Raw genomic sequence first — 24,218 nt, forward strand, 5'->3', positions numbered from 1 at the left:
AAGCAATGTTAAAATTCAGGACAGGAGAGAAAAACAAACTGGCAGACAATTCTATCAATTATCAACAATGTGATACAGGTCTGCCTCATTGACTGATGTGATCTGGAATAAGACTTAAGTTTTGAAATAGGCTCTAACAATGACCTGAAAGGCTAAACAACTCTAGAGACACACTGGCTTCCTCTTTAACACCAAAAGCTGGTTGAAAATGCCAATATTCTTTTGGATATAAATGACAATTTGCATGTGGATTGCAGCTTAACTCAGCTTTACTCACATATGCTAGTATTAGGGAAACCACAAAATTAATGAAAATGAGATACCCTCCAAAGAAAATATTTGCAAAAACCCCAACATGGCTGAAGGATTTTCCAGTTTGCTTTGAGGTTTAAATAGTTTGAGGTGGATTTTTTTACTTGAGGTGGATTTTTTTTACTATGTTATAGATGGATGTTACACCATTTGTTCAATTTCCTGCAATACTTTTTGGTCTTATGGATGAAAGCACCTTCGCACATTCCTTCATGCCAACCCTATTATTTATAATCCTCTGCTTGAGCTGATTATCTAAAATTCTTTCCATAAAAACTTTCAGAAGTTTGTACAAATATCACTTTTCCTGAAATGTATATAAGAAGGTAAACACATTACAGTACTAAGGAGAAATGCTTTTCCTACCGGATTGCTGTCCACTGGCTTCTGTAAGTCAGACCCATTTTTCAAATTTTCTTGCTCTTTCTGTGTGTAACATCTCATAAACAAATGATTTAATCTATGACTTACTGAGGAAGTTGGCTCATTACCAGGACTACATGCTTTTCTCTGTATATCTGTTACAATGCCACACCTCCAGGAGCACCATCAGCACACTATATACCAATATACTTACATTTCAGCTACTGCTCAACAGCTTTCACTGGCACTCCAGTAGGATTCTGGTACCCAACACATAAATCACAATTCTGGTACCAAAATATGACTTTCCCTCAGAGTTTACAATGCAGTAACAAAAAGCTACTGCTAGTAGATGACAAGCCCAATGTGTAAACACATATCTAATGCACTAATAGCTGACATTTTCCTATCATAAACTTTCCTAATCCTCTTCAGATTATCTGAAATGTAAACCCTCATCTCTTCCAAACTCGACACTTCGAAACATACATAATCTAATCCCCTGCAGCTGCTTCTTGTTGTTTGCATTACCTTTTTCCTTTTTTTTTTTTTTTGGTTTGTTTAGCCTTGGATTTTTCACAAACCAACCTCTTCATTTCTGACTTTGGTAGTCCAGCTACACTCAATTAACATACTGCAGCAGAGTGGAGATAAAAGATAGGAAATCAGAAGTGAGATGGAGGTGAAAAAAGCCTACTTACTCCAAAAATGAAGCAAAAGTGGCTACAGTTTATCCACTTCTGTCATTGAAAAGAACTAGCATTAAGCAAGTTTCCAGATGCTTGATTTCTAAGATAAAATAAGCAACAGGACATTCCCACGCATCAATGGCTTTCAACACAGCCCACAGATAATATTTAAATACTTGTAGTTTTGGGCTAACACTCTGTATTGATGAGCGCCTTCAGCAAAGTTACTTTCGGTGACGCTGACGTACCGACTCAGCCACGTCGACGTTTCGGACAGAGGGATCAGGTGCCACCTCTGGCCAGTCGGACAGCTCCAGGTACCCAGTGGCTCGGCTGTTCAGTGTGTGAGACAATGTGCCAAGCTGGAAATGATCCCGATCTATTAAAAAAGCAGGGGGAGGGAAGAAACACACAAACACTGTGAGCTCTACCACAAGGAGCAATCTTAATCAGGGCTAAAGGTAATTGCCATTGTATTACCTCAAATGTCACGGAATAAATATAAACTAGGAAGCTCTTCATAGGTCAAAAAACTGATTTCAGTCCATAGATTACAATAATCTCCCCCATAATGGTCAATAAAAAAGCTAATCAGTCAGTGTGTTTAGAGGTGTTGCTCTGAAATGTAGCTTCTCTAAAAATTACTTTACTGTGAATATTAAGAATGACAGCACAGTTAAACAATCCATATACATGTCTTGGCACAAACACATCCAGAATTTTAATAGTTTTTCTTCAAAATGGAGCTTCTTTTAAAGCTTCAAAACTAGACCTAAGTAAGTATGAAAACTAAAATGCAAATTGTCACAATAATAGAGTATTTTTAATTTAGACAGCCTGATAGCCTTTTAACTTGAGAAGACAGACAATGAATATTACTTGTAAAACAACAGGCAAAATACAGAGGGAAAATTATTATTTTGGAGAAAAAAATATCTACAGAGATTCAATTTATTTCAAATTCATATAACATTTGAAATACTCACATTAACAATCATCTAATAAAGTCCAGGTAAAATCCTAGAGCTATTTTCCTAAATTGAAGAATAGTTTTCCTCAAAAGACATACCTTCTGTTATTTAAATAAAATTTAAAATCTACATGAATAGAAATAGATCATATTGCCAGGGTTTATCGCTAGAGAAATGCACTGTGCACCTCGCTTGTTGAAAAGCAAGTAAGCAGACTGAGCATCCTTGCATATTAATCTTTTCTATTTGCTAAGTGACACAATTTGTGAGAGTATTTGAAATAGAATAAGCTGCCGCATTCCTTTACACAATGAACATTTACCAAATGATTTTGGCAGTTATACCTTTAAAAGGAGACTCAAGCAATGGGGCAGGTTTCTGTGCCAGAAATATTTTTTTGGCATATTTGCTTAAAGCTCCACTCTTCTCATTCGGAACAATAAGCTGCCTAATAAATCTTGTACGGTCTCTGATGTCGTAGCTTTGATCATACTTGCCGAGATTTAATACATACTGGGTAAGCAATTTTGTCTGTGGAAAAAAACAGGACAAGAACAGAATACAAGTTATTTATGATTATTGATAACTCTGGATAAACATATTTAAAGAGGTAATAAAAATGAATGGTTATGTCAAACAAATGTTGCTCCACAGGGAATATGCATTTCTAAAGCTGCAAATGGAATTCTGCAGCCAAAGCACATGTCCTCTTCTGTATTGGGGAGGTGAATGCTGAGTACTGAGAAGCAGCCATGTGCTAGATTATTAAACTGCTGAAGTGGAAAGAAAGGCATCATTAAAAAAATAATCATATATGGCAAACCCGCTGAAGGGTCTACGTGAGGATAATGAATGTGGAAATACAACTAAAAACATGGCACTCAAAACTTAATCGGAAAAATATGCAGGACATCAAAACATCAGAGGGTATTAGGGGGCTGGCAAACTGCTTCTGCTGAGGTGTGTTTTATGAAGAGATACTGTCCCTGGCATAAGCAGTGTCTGCACTCTGACTGCACTCAGTTACTTTATCCTGAATTATGACCCATTAAAGCAGACACATGAATCACTGAACTGGATTACTGCAAATTATTTGCAGTGCATTTAGCTGTTACTTTTTCATAAAAGCAAGCTGCTGATGCCCTCTAAAAACCAGGATAAAAGACTTCTTCCATTTTTTTTCTTAAAGCCTTCAGTAATATCAGTCATTTATTTATTTATGTAAGAGCAACTTACACTATCACAGGTTTTTACAGCATAACAACAGCTTCCTAATTTGATGTTTGAGAATATTAACTTCTTAAATAATTTTAACAATTCAGATAATTTTTTAAACTAAGAAAATAATATAAGGAAGGAAGGAAACATAGAAAATAAAAATAATGTAGTGTAACCAGAGCAACACTGCTGAATAGACTGGAATCCACTAGATTAATTTGAAACATGTATGCTTCTTCCTCTAATACAACCAAACAGGAAAAAGAGCAGAAGTGATATACCATCCTAAGGAAGCACATTTTGGTACTTCAGCTCAGAACAGATGCATAAGACAGGGTTAATAATGTATAATCATAAGAGATTAACTGCATTATACAAAGAAACAACCTAGCATATATATATTATTTATCATGCTATTGCTATGACTATAACACAGTTTCAATCATGTGAGCAGAAAAATATGTCCAAAAAAATCAGTTAATTTTTGTACATGCCATTTGAAAAAAAAAAGGTCAGATTAAAAATTTCCAACTTGAGGATGCAAGTTGAAGTTTTTTTCTGGAGACATAAAAATGCTTTTTCAGAGTACTGATTAACTCCTGTAAGTGAGATACACAGTAAACAGAAAATGGTTCTAATTTAAACCTCATCAATACAACATATGCAAGCATTTCAAAAATAACCTATGGTACCAGAGGTTGGAATAAATAAGTCATTATACATTAGAATAATATAACAGCATAGTTTAAAAAAAACTGTCAATGAAATATTTTTTGTTTCTTTTTTCTCTCTGATACCCAAGAATGGCTCTGTGAAAAGGGTTTTTTTCCTTGAGGTACTGTCTTAGTTCTGGGAAAGGCAAAACTTTCCCATATGTATTTCACAGTTTATTGGCAGCTAATTCTGTATGAGGGTATAAAATTTTAAACAACTGCATCAGACTGAGCCTACATAATCTGCACTCATGCAGGACTTACACTGTTCAATCTAAATGGAATTGGAAGGGAGGGTTCCCAGGTAGCATGCATTAAACTAAATGAGGGATACCTCCTGCAGCCTTTATCATCACTTCTCCACTGTAAAACAAGACAAGACTCCTCACTGTCATGGCAGGAAGCTTAGGAGAATGGATCATAAAACACAATGATCTTAACCTGTGAATTGCTATAGGGATGGGAAAAGTTGAAGGCCTTGTCACAGAGGGCATTTTTTCAGTGAGTGTTGATGGAATTACATAAAGACAAATATGACATATAAAGAGTTGATCCTGAAAGACTGCAATTCCTTTAATGGCGTAATTTTCTCCATGATCTTCTCTCTTTACCTGTTCCCTGTTCTGTCCTCTAAAATATAATTTTCATATTGTTCAATACAGATAAATACACAACAAACTTATACACAAGAATGTTCTGTGTCTCCAAGAAGTCTCTTCGCAATTATCATATACACTATAGTTTTCATGGAAACAGAGAGGGAATCTAATTTTTAAAATTTTTCTTATAGTAAAGCAATCAAACAAGTAGAAGCTCTTTTCTACATGGAGGTAGCTGATAGAAACAATTATTTTTAATTAAAAACAAAAAATAAACCAACAAATACATGTAAATTTTTCCAACAAGGTAGTTCTCAAAAGAAGCAGAAAATCATTTCAGCAAGCACACTGATTTGGTGAATCATGACAGATTCTGCAAACCATGACTGCTTCATAGAATAGTGATAAAGTATTCTGATCTGTGATTTAAGACACTTATTATCACATGTCGATATTTCCTGATATCTCTACATGCACATTATATAGGATGAATATAATTTCTTTTATCCCCAAACTGTCGAACCCATTATTATTTTTTGTACACTTCGTTTTGGCTAGAAGGGTTAGGTGTAGGTATTTCTAGAATTCAATCATCCTCCAGCAACATTTCTGGAATTTTCTAGTGACAATAATTCTATTTAAGGATTTAATGGCTATCCTATATTAGCAGCAATTAATTTTTTGGTAGATCCCCACTTGAATATTTTACAATACAGGTTTTACCAACAGATGAGGCTCTACAATGAGAGAGAAACAGTTATCTATCCACTCCTATATATCATTAGCTTTCAGTAACTTGATTCTTTGGACACACAAGATAAGGCTATTGTGCTAAACCACGATTGACATATCTATTTACACTCTACAACTACTTGGGACTTTTTCTGGTGGGAGACCTACTGCATTACACTACAGAAGCCTATCAAAAATCAAAATCTCTTTATTCTTTCCGTTACATGCAAGAAGCATCTTAGGCAACTATATGACATATTTCTCTTATATGCGCTATCTAGCACACTCAAGGTTTTATGACTTTAAGTGTTGAAAAAACAAATCAAGTTTATCAAAAAATACAGACAACCAGACGGAAGCCTGTTTTTACTACATACCTATCCAGATATAACTGAATCTGGAACTTCCTTAAATTATAGGGAAGTCTTTGAAAGTCCATGAGGTGATCTCAGGATTTAAAGTATATTTTAAATTTTTTTAAGAAATCTTGTTTAAAATCCTGTGAATGTGTTCACTGTTTCACCATATACTTCAGGAAACTACAAGCAAATAAAATAATATACTTAGACAAAATGAGTAAAACAAGCAAGTCTTATTTACTCCAGAACTTTGTGCTTTTCTTCAAACAAGACTAAACAGAAGTTAAGTCAAGCTGAGTTCAACCTGCCTTTTCCTCACCTGGTGAAAGAGATCTTTCATCTACTCAGTCGGCATTGAGTGTTTTCAATAAAGTGAAATTTTATCTTTGAGGTTTTCACAACTCCGTTAACTTTGGATGAAACTGATGAATTATTCATAAAGTTACTATGTCATAGGATATGATATGGAGACAGAAAACACGGGACTGAGGAGAGGTGGACAGACTTACAACTGGTCAATCAAGTCCACAAGATTTGACATCAAATTTTAAAAATGAAACTGAAAAATGGCTGGACTTTTTAGGAAGTGAAGTAATTCCAGGAAGTAATTTTAATACTGAGTGAGTAGAGAAGAGTTCCTCCTGGATATTCATGTAGATATAGGAAAAGTGTTCTCAGTCTCTAATGGGAAACCCATGGTATTCTAGTTTGAATGGAACTTTGAATCAAGCCAAGTCACCAGACGTACACTGTCAGAAATTTTATGTGGATACCTTGACCACTTGAGATAAGAAGTTATTTTTCCACAACCTAAAACTACAAGAGGAAAACACCCTTTGATGAAATTCATCATTTATGTAGGCATCTCAGAGACAGTTTCTTCTGCTTTATCATCATTACCATGTTTGAATAAAGAGTTTTTTAAAGAGCACTTACAATGATGATTTAAAATGTATTAAGATGTGAAATGCATCAAAGGAATCACAGGAAAAAACGCATCACAGAAATCATCATCTTCTTGTATGCAATGGATTTTTGACCAAATATGATGTGGAAGAATTTATGCGGAAAATTACAAAAACTATATGGAAAATTAGTAAATATAATGGGCTAAAAGAAGATACTTTAGACAGTCAACCCAAATATTTTCTTATCTCTGTCAGCATTTTCTTTAAGATGAGCACTGCCAGAGAGAAGTCACCTTTTATTACTGTCCCATTTTAGACTGTATAAGCAAAGCATTCACTCCAGTCTGAATGCATGGAAAGACACTTCATGTCCCACATGCCCTACAAAATAAAGCCTAAGACAGATCACTGCTGTAGTTGCATATAACTATCAAGGAACAAGAAGACATCACAGTTGCAGAGATGCAAAATCCTATGCTGTGCAAACTGTTTTAAAACAAAGAAGTCTAGCAGCCCAGAAAAGTACATATATCAGACAACGTATTTCTTCTACATTTGGAAAAAAATCTTTGATTTTACAATATTTTACAGCAATAACTGGATTTCCAGTGAAAAATTAGTGTCAAAATGCTACATTCCATAGTCAGTGATGGGATTCACAGTGTTGTCACTTGGAAGAGTGAGGCACCTGGCACCACTCATAGCCATTGTTTTCAGCTGCTTGGAGAGCTAATCTTCATGTCTTTTTATCTGACATTTTTAGATTATTTTTACTACTAGTGATATTAAAACTCATCCAAGATAAAAGGAAATAGGAAAAACTAAATCAAACCAACCAACCAACAAAAAAGATTAAAAAACAAGAGAAACTGGTTACTATCTTTAAAACAAGCACTGTTGGAAATAGAAAACAAGGCCTATTACTCGAATTTCCTTTTAGATATCCTGAACAAAAAAATGGGCAGCTTCTTGTTCAAAATGACAGCATTTTCTCAAAAGCTCTGATTTTGGTTTCAGAAAACATTAAATCACATCATCAAAAACTACTACCTGGTATTGCTAACACAATTTACAGATCTTCTCTATTTATGTGAGGTAAAAATTTCACAATTTCCAAAAGGCAAATACAAAAAAGAGCTTATCTTGTCCCTATATTCACATTTATGATCCAGCACACACTTAAAGACTCATGATTAGATTTAGTCTATTGTATTTCTTGAAAACATATGTTCTGCTTTTCTTCATAGAATATTATGGACTAGGTTTGTTTACTTATATAGCAGAAATCATTACTGATCTATGCAGACTGTACAAAACCTTCCATGACTCTAAATATATACAATACTGAGTTTAGGTTTACCTGCTTTGAATTTGTTAAGTAGAGTTTTGCACCCAAATTTAAGATCTGCAACTTTACAAGGTCGTCTTCATTTGTGAAACTCTTGGCTGTCTTCCTCAGAACATCAGGTGCGATCTTTGGAACCCGTTCACAGTACTCACCGATGAGCCAGAGGATGCTGGCTCTGGCTACTGGAACCTGAGAAAACATTGAGCACTCTAAGTTAACAGAGTCACAAAGACTGCTTTGCATACTTGTATGTGTCTTTTGTTCAATAACAAGTTAAACAAAATACTATTTAAAGACAATTGACATAAAAGTTATGCAGTGTGAAATTAAAAACAGCCACTGTGGAGGACTGAATATTCATAGAAATGTAAGATACTGATTCTGACCCAAAACCCATGCCTTACAGGTTGATGATACAGAGGCACACAGAAGTGACATGTTGATATTCACAGTACAAGCTGATGAGATTTGGGAACACAGCCCAAGCCTTCAAGATGTGGTTGTGAATTCCTGCCACCAGGTTATAACACCACATGTAAACAAAATAGAGCTGTTTTTTTGTTTTTTTTTTTTTACTATATTCATACAGAAATGGTTTCCAATAATACAGCTTTCCCAAATCCTGCCTATCTAGTTTAGAAGCCTATTTTTAGAAGCCTGTTTAGAATGTATTTCTTTATTTCTAGCTTTCCTTCATTTTTATTCAGAATTTTATGACAGTAAGATTTGTATTTTTGCAAACAAGACCAGTTGAACTCAGAATACTGGTGAGACAGAAGTTCAAAATTGATATTCACAATTTCTGAATGGGATCTACCATGTTAACTGAAACACTGACCAAAAAGTTCACACAGGTCTTACCATTTTGGAGCTGCTTGACAGTATCACTGTCAAATAACTGGCAGTAGCAGCTTTCAGATGAACTCCCAGTCTATGATGCTGAGTTCAGAAGCACAGCAATGCCACAACCAGAGAGAAGGCGAAATGGAAAAGTACAGAGGAAAACTGCAGCTCATGCTACATGCAGTTTAGATAGAAGCAGTTAAGATTTAAATGAAATAATATACACATATTCTTTTAAAAGGTGAGCTACCCTACAGTACCTGGTGGTCAAGTTAAAAATTGCATCTATGTTACATACATCCCTTGAAAACATTTTTCTCCTTCCTTGAGCAGAAGGAAGAAAGAATGCAATGAGAATGCAATTTCAATTTCAAATGTTGAAATGTCAAGGGAAAAGCATAACTGTTCTAGTCTAGCAAAAACAGACTGTAATTCAGAAAAAAGAAAAGTTTCCACAGCAATTTCACAAAATTTTATTGCTTTTTCTAAGAAGATCAGAAAAACTCATACTAACATTAGTCATTTTCATTAGTCCTTATACTACACAGTTATCTTTATTAATAAGCTCACACTAATGGCAGGGTGACTTTTGCCTTGGATAAGATTCACAGAATATATGTGCTTTAGAAATGCAGCATTGTGGTTCTCAAAGTATTAATTCTTAGTAACTTTCATATATGCTTTAATTGCTGTTCCAGCATGTCTGTTATTAATATATTAGTATCTATTTCTCAGAATTACAATGGGAACCTAATATGAAGTATCTTACTCAGTAATCTTGTAACATTTGAAAGTACTACTTACGAAAGTATATTTTAAAAAGGTAAAATGGCCTACTAAGCCTACTAGAGAAATACTAATCATGTTCGCAAGAATTTTTAATGATTAAATGTGCTCCAAAAAGTTTGGAAACAACTCTGACTAAAGTCAACTTGACAATATTTGCCTCTGTACTTGACATGGTTAAAAATATACACGTCAACAAAAATATAAACAGGCATGTCATGGGGAAAACAGAGGACTGCCTCCACTGAAAGAAAAAGCACATAATGGATAAACAGAATAGAGTCCAACAACAACAACAAAAAGTCCTGTAAGAGATAAAGCCAATTCTGATTATGGGGAAGAAATTTAAGATAGAGGTAACATAATATGCTGAGAGTAGTATAACAGTGATTTAACATATATAGATATACGTAAATACAGATCAAGATACAGATGAATTATTTAATGTGAGTTGACAAAAAGTTAAATAGCCTTGGAATTTACAGTATGAGAGAGATGAACAAGCTACTGAACAACCACTATGTATAAAAACTTTAAACAATCAGGGTATATTCGCCTGCAAAATGGTAAGACTGATGCCATTACTGTGCACTGATTTCAAAAGGGAAAGAGGTTATTTCTAATGTTCCAAAGGTTACACTGCATTAAGACCTCACACCCAATCTATTATTTTAAATTGGGCTAAAGAATAGTAATTGAGTGGTACATTAGATTTTCCAGTATTGGAGCAGTTCAAGTTGCCTACTGTACAGATAGGTACCTCTAAATAAGAATATATAGGCAACTTCAGATTTCAGTTACGCTAGATTTTTTTTCTAAAATATTTTATTACAGACGTGTTAAAATACTAAAATTCTACAAGAGATCACCAAGTACCATAGTTTGGGCAGCAGCCTATCAGAAACATTCTTTTTCATATTGTTGTCTTTTGATAAAGCAAACAGAGCTCACAGAGCAGACCAATTTCAGTAACAGCATTAATAATGACATGCAAGTATCATTCTTGTATTTTCCTAGTCAAGCACAGGAATACACTTTAAAACCACAATTAAATGTATTTAAATATATTTAAATAGTGTGCATTTAAGCACAGTGTTTTACTCTTCAAGTCTTTTTTCTAGTTTGTAAAATAATTTATTAGAGTAATAAACTAATTTTACAATGGTAAATAATTAGACTAAACAAAACCTCATTTGAAAAATAGTGACAATGGAAGACAGAAATTTCTTGTGAGAATCTGCCTTTTAACCAGGTGGTTAGCGTACTACGTAAATACTGCATATATATTAAACACAATTTTTTTGCCACAAGAATCAATACCAATTAGAGACTTTTTGAATCAAACCCTGAGCAGAAGCCATTTTAATGAAAAGTGTATGTCAAACTGATGAACCCAATGTTTCTGTGTCACTGGATTCATGTGAGGTCAAAATCACACAATATTTTCGGACGTCTTTTTCCCTGTTTAAGCCTTCCAGTTCTCAACCATGTAATATCAAGTACATGATCCTACAGCTGTTGTTTCCCGGGTACTCAAAACAGCAAACAAGAAATGAAGCCCCTTCTGGACCTTCACTGCCTCTTCCAGTGTAGCTTAAGTAGGGACCTTGAATTGACAAAAATGCAGGAAATAATACTTTCATTATTCAGCTCTGCTCTGCATTATCCTCAAAGGCAAACAGGATTGTAAATTACTTTGCTGATGTTTTATTCTATATGGCCCGAGCAAGTGGTTAAGTGCACTTTTTAAGCCTTTAGTACCAGGAGGCAGTTTCTGTTGCCATTTCAACCCATTACCTGTCTCAAGGAAAATAAATAAATGGTTACAAAAGAAAAACAAAAAACCAGCCAGACACTCCCCCTCAAACCAAGACTCTGGGTACTTACAGCAATTAGAGAAAGATACCGTAAGGACTTTACAGATTGCTCTATGCAGCGCAATTGAAAAACTATTGAAAGGTAGTTCAGCTTCAATATATTCACATAAAACACAAGGGTAAAGTACAACTTAAAATCACCAGTTTTGGTTATTCCCATCTGTCACAAAATGAGAGATACTCAAATTGCAAATGAGGTGGAATTTTCTGCATCCAGGAGAAAATTTGCATGCCAGCAATTTTTTAAAATTTTACTTGGAATCAGAACTGGAAAGAGGGATAAAATGGATTTGAAATATCAGACTGACAGCAAGACGAAAAGGTACACAGGAAAGAATAGGAGCACAAGAGAAGTATTAATTTTTTGTTTTCAAGGACTCATCTATTCTTTGAACCTCTACATAAAAAATTCCTTTAAAATAGAATTTTTACTGGTGACTGCACCTCTTACACAGTGTATAATTTTTTTTTAAATTGTATTTTATTCAAGCAGAATATTTACTTCAAGTTCAGTGTCCCTGGACAAAATGTCCCAGTGGCCACATATTCCTCTCAAATTCTAAAAAAGCACATAGATATCAGAGTAAGTAAAAAAATTGTCAAATTATGAGAATTGTTTGCTAAATCTTTACTAATACAAAAGTTTACAAAATATTTATTAAAGTAAGAAGGTAAAAGAATGTGGCTAGAATCTGAAGCTTGCAGAACTGAAATACATACAAAGATATGGATATCATAGTTTGTGATACCTTCCCTACCCCACAAGAAAGGAGAACTAAATTAAAGAAAGCAAGCTCTCTGTTCTGTGAAGCCATATCAGGAACAGAACTATGAGCAGTATTTATGTAAGACTAGGAAGTCAAGTTTGTTATCTATGTGAACAGAGCAGTGTTAAAAACTGTAATCCACTAGTCTTGTAATAATAATCCCAATCCAAACCAGTAAATAATAACATTTAATTGCATCCATAAGTGACATGATTTTCCTCGCATATTAAGCTCTTAAAAATTATGCATCACTGTCTTGTTTTTGCTCTATATTTGGAATGCCTTATCCAATCAAGAAGTATTCCTCCTCATCTCTAGATCAGAAAACCCTTTAGACTTGTTTAATGTTCTTGTTCATATTCTAGAAGGACTAGGAATAAGACTGTAATGAAAAACAAGAATGTAAGAATTCACCAACTATCAAAAGAAAAAAATCTGCCTTAGTAGTACTGTAAGAGAAAAGTCACACTGGAAGTCAAGATTCCCATCACCCAGATAGTAGTCCTTACTAAATACAATGTACCATAACAAGTAATATTTCTAAAAAATGAAAGGCAGAAACAGACTACTGGCCTTGGAACATTAAGAAGAGAATGCAAAAACATATTCTACACATACTGATGAATTCCCAAGGTATTTCTAAGGAAAAATACATTGTGGAATCATGAACATTTTCAGAGAGTTATAGAGTTGTTAAGTCAGTGTTCTGCAGAAGTCAAAAGGCAGGCAACACCAGTAAAGTGAGATAAAAAGCACAGAACAAGCTGTATCACTATGTCATTGCATAAAATTTGTCCAGCATATCTGACTACTGGGTACACTTCTGGTCACCCTACTTTAAAACCCACACATCAGGAAAAGGCAAAGAGAGGGGAGAATACTTGATCAGAGACATGGAATATGAGGAGAAATTGGAATTTTTAGATTAGTAGGTATGATGATGTGGACAGTGAGCAGAAGCTTCCAGTAAATGGAAATCCAGAAAATACATTGGATGTGCACCACAATGAATTTCTCTTAGCTTTAAAACCCCTTTCCTAAAGCATCAGATTTTGTTGCTGCTGGAGATAAGACTCATAAAACAGGTTTTGAACTGACCCTTCTTTAAATGGCTCCTTCCCATAAGTATATTTTCTAAACTTCTTTATAAACAGTATAAAAGCTGTACACACTAAATTAATTAAGCCTACCTCAGAGTACACACCTAACACAAATGAGCACTACTCCAATCTCTGGCTCACAGTTTTGCAAGTCAATAAATTGCAAAGCATGACAATGTTATTAACACATTGACAGCTAAATGGAAATGTTTATATGATTTTTAAAAATGGAAGTTTAAAGAGATCCAATTATTCTCTTGTTTAATGCCTTCAGGACACCATCAGACATGTACTTCTCCATTACAGCTTTTGAAGGGTGTGAGGAGAGGAGGCTGGAACACAGCTAGATCACACTGTACTATGCACAGCTCTAAGAACTCAGCAAGTATCATACACAAAATAGACCTCATGGATCTTTGCCTGGGCACACCTGGGATAAAAGTTTAAGATACAAATGAAAACACACAAAAGTAAAGGAACAAAAATAACCACTATTTTCAGATATGTAAGAAATAATCTAAGGACAAACTGAAATGGACCTAGTCTTTATCATAATTTAGCAACAGGGATCTACAAGAGTTCAGCATTTTTAGGTGAACTTCCTAGTATTTCTTATAGTTGGTCTTACTATTTTTCATATATGGTCTTAATATTTAGCTTCTTATTTAATTTATTTTACAAGGCAAAATTGTTATCTTCTATATATTCTATATCCCACCCCTTTCTAAATGGCTTCTGTGGATGAAGAAGATGAGAACAACAACAAGTAAATTTCAGTAAAGCAAATGACCTGAAAAAAACATTGCTGTGGAAGATATTCAGGCATCTCAACATTGCCAATCACAATCTCAGACTAGCACAAGTGAAATTTATAACAATATCAATGAGAAAAAATCAGGCACAAATTCAAAAGTCTATTCCACTGAGGTTACAACAATTTTGCTTATTTTAGTGGCTGTTTACCATTGACTTAAACTAAATCATGACAGAACAATCAAAGAGCTTCTTTTTTCAGTACAGGCTTTTTGATTTAATAGTATTTAATTCTGTTAACAATTTCCTCTTCATGCTTTCATCTGTGTAATACCTAGTACTAAATTAATTTCGAGTCTAAAAAGCAACAAAGAATTTCTTTGTTTACATTCCCTCATGCTTCAGTTTCCAGTCCATTCAAGCCCACATTTGGCTGCTTTTCCTACATCCAAATGCAAGAGTACCCTAAAAACAGGGGTATACTCCTGTATAGGGATATAGGGTAGGTCCTCTGTGTTTCAATCCTAATACTTTACAACAACAGAAGAGAGGCCAAGGAAAAAAACCAAAACCAACCAAAATGCCAAAAAGCCCTGTGAAAAGTAAGTATGTACATATGTGTGTATGCATGTAAGTACGTATATCATTTGCCAGTGTAATAATGGTCAGGAATCCTTGACAAAATCCAGACAAAATGCAAGGCAATTGTGTTATGTCAACTCACAACCTCTTTTGCCATAGTAAGATCAGTGTTTAATGTACAAGTGCAGATGTCAGGAATTCCAGTAATACTATATTAAGTGTTGACATCTCAAACTAACACCCCCAGTAATTAAATACGCATTCTGAAATGTATACATTTATCCTTTACAGAATTAAGGAGTTAAGGGTTTGGACAAGATGATTTTTACAGTTTCCTCCCAACCCAAATCATTCTGTGAAGGAATACATTCATTTTCAGGCATTTTAAGGGCAGTCAGAAAAATGATACAGCACCCGAATTATAATTACGAACTTCTTCAAAATATATTCTTTAATTCAAAGTCTTGAGCATACCAAGAAGGGTAAGTGTGTTGAAGTTGTAATTTAAAATGTCATAGAAAGATGTCAAAAAATCACTTTGGAGAACCTACAGCTCCTTGTAGGTCCATGACTACATTACTCCAATTCTTCACCATCACTTTGTTCTTGAATAAAAGCCAGGATTCAGAATCAGATTTTGATTTTTACTTTATTCCAATGACTGCTCTATCCCACAGACTGTTCTCCCACCACTTAACATTTTCTGATATTCTATATAACCTCATACTGTAAAACCTGAGAATGTTAAAGTAGTTTAAGTACAGCATGTCTTCTCTCCATCCCTGTTATTTGACTTAAAAAAGGATTTTCTTTTCCACAAAACTTTGAGTATTTACTTGAAAGTATTAATTGTATAAAATAGCTACAAAACTCTTTTAAGTTTTAAACAGTCTATTTAGAGAAGCAACTATTTTCTCTTGTAGAGTATGTGGAAATAAGATGCCAAACTCATTTAGTAAAGTGGCAGAACATTGTTTTTGAAATTGTAATATCCCATCAAAATATTGCACAAATTTTCTGAAAGTACAGGTGATTATTATACATGAGGTATTACTTACTTTGATATGTAATTAGCAACAGTATCTTATTTTGATATGAACAATTCAGTAAAATTTATTTTCTTTATATCGGTTACAAACTGATCATCAGCTCTTAGCAGCCAAAGATTTATTTAATTTTTCTGTAAGTATGAACCAAGAATATCATCTTTCTTTTTCTTTTAATACTCCAACCTTTGCTGAATTCGACTATGGAGAAATGAAGGTTCACTGATTTAGAAACTGCTCCATTATCAAAACATATGTAATTTTGTGAAAATCAATAAATGTTAAATATGTAATTTTATGAAATTAAACAGTTCTCAACAGAAAAATAATTGTTGACAGATCAAAATCTGACACTTTTGGTTAAGGATATAATAGATAGATGTCATAGCTACACTAGATGTCATAGCTACACTCTAATTTAGGACAGATCGCTAAATGTTTTATCAATTACTGGGCCTGTGAGGAGAATTTGGGAGCTAAGTATTTGCATACCTAAAGGTCAATTAAGTCTAAAGACAGATAATGGGGAATAATTCAAATTTTAATGTTAAATACTACAGAATCTCAAATACCCAGAAGATAAAAATGCAACTTCAAGACACTGCAACACACTCACAGCAGCATGTCTGATACCATGGAAAGGTCATGTAATTTGGGGAAAAAGGTTTGAAATAAAACTTTTAAACTCCTCTCCAGATCATGAAGAAAACTGGTGAATAATCCTTAAGTAAACCCATGATTTTCATTTCAATTTACCCACTCCACATTCTAAACTACTTATTCATCCTGGAGTAATAGTACTAGCAATACTCAGCATTTCCATGGATCTCTTTAAAAATAGCTTCCCAGACCTAAGGCACAAATTGGAGCCATCTGATAGCTTCTACTTCCTTTCCACTAAGATCATGAAAAGAAATATTTTATGTTAAAAAAAATATTTTGTATTTCTCTAATATACCTACTTCCATTTACAGCACAAATTCAAAGGAAATAAAAATCTCATTATCAGTAGACAAGGCAAATAAGAGTGTATGAACAAATACTCACTGTAATGTTATCCAAGAGTTTGGCCATATGCTTAATAATTTCACCATGGTGTGCCGGCTGAGTTTGCAGCAGTTTCTTAATGACAACAACACTTTCAGCAACTACAATTTCTGTTTTAGACAAAACAAATCATTAATTTTAAAAGCATTTATGCAAAAGAAAAAGCCATAAATAATTGATTGTAAAAGATGTAAAAGCTTTCCAAATACGCTTTGCAGAACTGAATTATATTGATTTGGTAAGAAAGAGGTAAACCGTTCTACTAAGTAATATAAGTTCAGCTTCCTGAATCACGTTACAACCAGCAAAAAGAGGACACAAACATTCTAAATGTAAAATTACCAACCTAGTATATACTGTATGAAACTGCTTTTTAGTGAGGCTGCAATTCAGATTTTTCCCATAAAATTGAGGAACAAGTGTAAAAAAAATCTGATTTTCATTAAAATTATGCATATTCAAAAGTAATTTGCAGTCTGCAATGAGAATGAAAATGCTTGCATTAAAAGTAACAGCTCATTCATACGCTAGAGAAATATCTAAACATCTCCTTTGCATTTTTTCTAAATGCAAAGAATGTTTCTGCATATAAACAGTTTCTCTTAGGTCTGTAACCTAATCTCTAGTACATTCAAATGAAGCTTCTAAATAGCAAGCTGTTGTAAGATTCATGCCAAAGTCATGCACTGGAGTGCTTAACTACTGCAACAAGTAACATTCACAGCCTGATCAACTTGTATGAAATGTACAATTTTTGAAGCTAAAAAGACCCCACATGAGCAGAGGCAAGTTTCCATGGAAGAGTAAACTCATGTAAGGAAAGATGAAGAAATCTAACTACCATTTGCTAAACAGAGGTATTCCTGCATTTCTGTCTGAGTTAATCTGACACATGGACCATTCATTCAGCAACCAAGCATGCTCAAGCTTCAATAGAACAGTATGGGGCAGAGATGTCTAAATTTTGGGGGGTTGTGGGGTTTTCTTGCTGTTGCGGGTTTTTTTTGAGAAGGCAAACTTCCTTAAGGAGAAAGGCCTTCCAAGAGCTCTGAGCATATCATTATGTCATTTGCCTCTGAAATGCTTAGATTTTAGCTTGTAGCTTTTTGTGTCATCTTTTATTTGACATGACATCTGTCATTTTTCTAGACTAACTTCTTGAAGCAAGGTTAACATCTCAAGGTCTTGCACAATCCTACAGATCAATTTAATTTACACTGTATTTTGCCAGATATTAAAATAGGAAGCCACTTCTTGAAACTTGAAAATTACAATCTGGAATATTTATAGTGGGGAACATTGGAATGGCAACTTTCCTCATTCAGTATTTTGTGAAACACTGAACAGTTAAGAAAAATAAAACTGAACCTAGAAAAATGAGTGCACATGAAGTTATTATTATAAACACTTGTTGACAATCTAAAATTGACTATGATAATATCAACTGCAACAGATGAGATGTCACCATAGTAACTACTTTCATGCTATCTGTGGGAGCAAACTTAAAGAAAATAAACCAGAATTGTAAACAATTAGTTAATCACAATTGTGAACAATTTTGGACTAATATAGTTATTTTACAAAAGTCTAGATACTGGGAAAAAATACAAACAAAATCAAAATGCATTTGTATCAGAATAATGACTGGCATAGTCATACTCTGTGAGGTTTACTTTGTGCACATAAAGGATACCAAAAATGAGCAGAAATAAAAGAGAAACACTTATGTTCAAAACCATAATAAGCTCCAGCAAAATACTAGAAGGGGAGATAAAACTAGCATTCTGAATGTGCAGTAAGAAAATTTTAAAATGTAACTCCTACTAGAATTATCAAAGAGGAAGTCCATACAATGCAATGATAAACGAACACAAGAATTTTGAAACAGTCTAAATTGTATCTAAAGGATGACAAAAAGTAAATTAAATTCTTTAAATAAAGACTGAAAATCACAGAAAATCTGATCAGGAATGCCTTTATCAATAAAGACTACACAGGGTACCAGCAGTTTAAATTTTCAAGTCATAGTAAAAATCTTAGTTTCTTCTAACAATTTTGAAGTGGAATTGATGTGGATTTTGATGTGGAATTGACTAAGTAGGACAATCTCTGAAGACCTTGCAGCCTAACAACTTCTCAAAAACTTAAAATATACTCAAGTCATACACTGTTCCAGTTTGTCAAATAATGATGTACGCAAAAAAATTAACAATGAAGCAGACAGTAAACTGTAGAACTAAATAAAAAACTTCTTCCATAATTGAGAATTTGGCTGCATTATAATAGAACTTTAGAAAATCATCTCAGCATGGAGTCTATTACCAGAGAACATTCAAAAAATGAATTCTGAAATAAAACATTTGAAATCATTAATGTTACATCAAATTTTCTTTCACTTACATTAACCCACATTCGCAGCAACTCAAACACACAAGTGAAGACTAATTTATCCACAGTATATAGTTTGTATAACCACTTTTTCTAAAAGCAGCAGAACTGCATCAACTGGTTTTGGATAGGATGCCATTTTGGTGGGTGCTCCTTCCCCAAAAAGATTCAAGGTCAGGTTAGATGGAATTCCAAGCCACTTGGTCTGTGCAATGTGTCACTGCCCATGGCAGGGAGGTTGGACTACATGAAATTTAAAGGTCCCTTCTAACTCAAACCATTTTGTTATTAGGGTTACTAACAATGCTATTAGGGTTAAAAACAATCTAAAAGGCAATCACTATAGCTAATTACCCAGACGACCTAACTTTCTGCTTCTCAGAACTAGCCAAAGTTTAAGCTTTTACCTTGTTAACTTTTCCATCCTTTTAACATCAATAACAAATCTCAGAAACCCTATTAGAAGATATAAACTGGATGCTACAAGTTGCTTTTCTTTAATGCCATTCTAACAGTAATTTGAACATATATGTACTAGTTGCCATATGTATTAACAGTTCCATTAATTTTATGAATTGTGATTTCATATAGATTTGCAGTGCAAAAAATGTTTTAGCTATACATTCTACAACCAGGCAACTTTCAACGGAAAATGGAAGTCAACCACCTATGAAAAACCTGCAGGATTTCAACATGCAGTACAGTCAGACAAGAGACTTCCTATAATCCCTATATAATTCCTATAATATGTCTCTAACATCTAAAATGACTTTTATGGGCCAAATAGTCAGTTGAAACTATCAATGCAATTGTTTAAAGGAAATGAATCAAATGCCAAATGTCACACTAGAGAAAGAAAGCAACTTTTCTTTCTGTCCTTCCTTCAGCAGATGAGGAAGGAAAATAATTCTCAGCCCTCAACATGGCTTCACAAAACCACTTTCTTCAGGAGTCAGTCAAGTTTAGCTTGTGACAATCATTCACTAAGGCAACTCATCATTGAAATTTTCCAGAGTCTGTTGCACTTCTGTAGCTCAAATGTTGTCCTTTTTTCTACCCCACATACCACAGCTTTTCTGAGTAAGGAAAACCTGACTTTAAGTCACTTCTAAGCAACCAAAGAAAATTTCAAGAGCAGTTCTTGATATCCTTGTTTCTGGAACAAGGTCCTGCCTCTTATCACCCAAGTTGCAGAATGATTAACTGTAAAGCTCTTGTGCCAGATATAGCCAAGATGTCCTGAGTGTTGGGTGGTATCTACAGTTACAAGCACATGGAATCAGAAGGCACTTTTCCCACAAGCTTGTACCACAGGATTCTGTTATGGTTTGGTAAAATTAGTATGAGCACCTCTCTTCTGCACTCAAGTGCAGAATTCTTCATAATAAGAAAATAGTACAGAGAAAGCACAGCTGACTCTGCTGTCACAAACCTCAGAACCTGCTGGACCCACCAGCTTGTGCTTCATGCCACACAAAGCAGCAGGACTACTTCTAGGCTTCAAATGACCACAAAAGAAGCAGCAGAGCAAAAAGATTGCTTGAATGCTTTTACTGTTAAAGTTGGGGGAAAGCAAGACTAACCAAGACTCCTAAAGCTATTCTCATCCACTATGCTAAATCTCTTTTTTATTCCCTTACTATGCCAAAAACTCTTACATTCAGTAAGCTGTGACTATCAGTAATTTCCTGCCACCTGGGGAAAGGTACCATGTAAATTATGCCACTCTATTCATTCCTTGAAAGAAGGAATAAAGACACTGCAGCTATGGTAAAGCAATTTGCCAGCTGCCAGTTTTAAAAGATCCTCAATATACCCTTTGCAGTCTTTCAGAACAGTAAGCACAAGAAGATAATTTTATTTGCTAGACAACTACTTAGAAACAGACATGAAAACTAATCTTGTTGAGACAGACCTTTGTATACACACACATGCATATATGTGTGTATATAAATATATATATACATATTGAATTGCTCTGAAGAAAATATTAAACTGACAATCTATGATAAAAGGAAAAAACTTCTTTCTCTTATCTTGGTTCCTTCTTAGCAAAACCAAAACAAAGCAAGAAAACAGATTGTTAGGTAACAAAATCTGTATTCTGAAGTGACAGTTTTATTATTTCGTTTAAAACAGAAGAAATATGGAGATTTGTACATGCTGAAGGAAGCCTACTCGGAGGAAGGTTGCTAGAAGAATCAGGCAAAGCCAAGAACAACCTTTGAAGCTTGTATTTTTACTACGGTTGTTGCTCAATATAATACAAGAAGGTGCACTATGCAGACATGGCTTTGTAACATGATATGGGAAGATATTTTAAATACAGCTGATAATCAGAAAGGCTTAAACAGAAATAAGATCTGCAGCACTAAGAAATGAAAGTCACACATATTAAAAATACAAAGCTATACACTGAGGCCACGTAAGAATTTCTGATATAAGATGAGGTGGTTGAGAATGACAACTTAGTTCATAAAACAAGTAAGAGAAAGCTCTATGTGTATTAGTGGGTCACTGGCCAAATATGTGCTGCCAAAATGATGTCCTGAATAAAGGCCTTCTTGTGATTGCCATGAAAACTATGTCCGGGAGATATACAGAGGCATTAATGCTGCTTTTCAAAGCCAAGAGCAGTATCAGCCAATTTCTTTGAACTATTTGAACTACTTCAGGACACTCCACAATTATGCTTTGGCTCCTTCCTCACATTATTTATTAACACACATTACTGACTTCTTATGAAGTAAGACTGACATATTCATTGGTAACTAATAAGAAAATACAGTATTATTAGGTATCGACTTACTGTGCTGCTATACCCTCTTTGACTTTATCTGCTCCTTGTTGTGTTCCCTAATGCTTTAAAACTTTGTTTCGCTATCCAAAAATAACAGAAGGCTAGAGTACAAAAGGAAACCAAATTTGGGGCCATTTATCCTAAAACTATTTAATATGTGTTTTCATTTAGGCATTGATGCACTGCAAAAAAAAATTCCAAGCTTTCAGCACCCTCTACAGGCTAACTGCTTTGATGCAACTTAGCTTGCAACTATTGCTACCTATGATAATCAAAACAGTACACTTTAATAATCACACCATTTTAAGAAAAAGTAGGTAAACATGTAATTGAGGGCCATGATGAATTAATTTCTCTATCAGAAGAGAAAATAACTACTCAGTGAATACCAGAGCCTTTGGAAGTGCAGGATTTTTGTCCCGTTGTCAGCCAAATTCTTATAGAAGTCAACTCCCACTTCTTGATGCGATCTGAAACTTTGTGTGGTTCTAAGAAAACATTTCATGCTATCAGCTATGCAGAAAACGAAGAGAACTTTAGCTTACCATCCCTGTTGGACAGCAAACAGACGAGGCCGTTGAGGCACGTGTCAGTCACTTCAGTGATGTTAGTAGCACATCTGCCTATTGCCTGAATCGTAGCTGCAGCAAACTGCTTGTCTTGGCTCTTCACGTAAGTCTAAAGAAATGGGATTTTTGCTAGTCAGTATATAGCTCTTGCCAAACAAAGGTTATCATATTATTCTCATGAGGGAAACATACTGTATAATAAATTAAACTTAGAAAGCTACAATGCACATTACAAGCTATAATTTTTCACCTCCTTGTCACTTGTAGAAGACATTTCTTGCAAGCTTTGGTCACCCATGGCCATGAAACCCTCTGATTTCAAGAAAGCTTGGGGCAGGGGGCAGTTACCAAAAACCAGCCATTTGTTTGTGTGCAAGGTTGGAGTTGATGAGCTCTCTCTTCAGAGAGGTTTCAGTTAATTTAACTAGGAGCATCTGTGAAACTATGAATAACCTACCTGCCTGAGAACCCGTACCTTTCACAGAAATCCAGACAGAGAACTGAAGCAATGCACATAGATGTCACAAGCAAAGAGGAAAGAAAGGACAGACACTGTTTCACAATATAGGTGGAAGATCTTGCTGATACATAAAGATATTGGAGACAATAAACACAATTTCATCACATGATTTATGGAAATGAGGTTTGGCAACAAATACTAATGGCCAAATACTGCTAAAATTAAGACCCTGTCATACAGTGACTTATAGTGTCAGTCAAGTTGCTGGAATTTGTGTTTAAGAATATGGAATGATTGAGTTTTTCTCATCACTTTTTTTCTTTTCTTTTTTGGTAGCTGGAATGAGAGAGAAACAAAATATTTGGATTCCTTTCCATATACAAATAGCTCCTTTATCCATTATGGTATGAGATGCTTTAATTTCCATATTTGGAACATTTCATCCTCGAAAATACTTAAACTTCAAAAATTTAAGCCTAGGAGAAACATCTGACAATGGAAAAAGAGATCATAAATATAAAAAGAATATACTTTTGCACAAACCTGAAATTCTCGAAGCAGAGTTGATATGTTGGCGTCATTTGCTAAATTTGTCATGATTTCAAGCTACAAGAAAAAAACCCCAAACATATTGTCAAAAGTTAAAAATAAAATATTTTAAACAGTACCACATATACACTATACTTTTATTGTATATAAAATACATATTAAAAATACTACTCAGAATTCAACAGAGTATACCAGATATCAGTAGAAAATGGTACCACCATTGCACTCAGGAGGCATATTTTCCTTGCAAGCACTTACAAAGTTTACAAAGCAGGACTGAGGTTCGGTGACACATTTTTTATGAGCCCGAGCTTCAGTGTTTCATTGCATATCAAATGGGCTTGAACTACTTCTGTCAGCTTTTCCACACAACAGGCCTTAGCATATAAGAACCACACAACAGTGTAAGAAGAAATAACAGAAGTCACAACTGCATCAG

At 34.4% G+C, this 24,218-nt stretch overlaps 1 protein-coding gene across 2 annotated transcripts in view; it reads right to left on the bottom strand.

Annotated features, from left to right (window-relative positions):
- Positions 1 to 24,218, bottom strand: part of AP3B1 (adaptor related protein complex 3 subunit beta 1) — a 153,139-nt gene that overhangs the window by 66,629 nt on the left and 62,292 nt on the right. For both annotated transcript variants that reach the window (XM_066568762.1, XM_066568763.1), the window contains exons 12-17: positions 23,774 to 23,836; positions 22,747 to 22,879; positions 17,014 to 17,123; positions 8,225 to 8,401; positions 2,680 to 2,866; positions 1,613 to 1,743 (exon numbers count right to left, since the gene is read on the bottom strand). In XM_066568762.1, coding sequence (XP_066424859.1) covers positions 1,613 to 1,743; positions 2,680 to 2,866; positions 8,225 to 8,401; positions 17,014 to 17,123; positions 22,747 to 22,879; positions 23,774 to 23,836 — 801 coding nt within the window. The remainder of the gene's footprint in view (positions 1 to 1,612; positions 1,744 to 2,679; positions 2,867 to 8,224; positions 8,402 to 17,013; positions 17,124 to 22,746; positions 22,880 to 23,773; positions 23,837 to 24,218) is intronic.

This window comes from Molothrus aeneus, chromosome Z (genome assembly GCF_037042795.1).
Source record: "Molothrus aeneus isolate 106 chromosome Z, BPBGC_Maene_1.0, whole genome shotgun sequence".
Lineage (NCBI taxonomy): Eukaryota > Metazoa > Chordata > Aves > Passeriformes > Icteridae > Molothrus > Molothrus aeneus.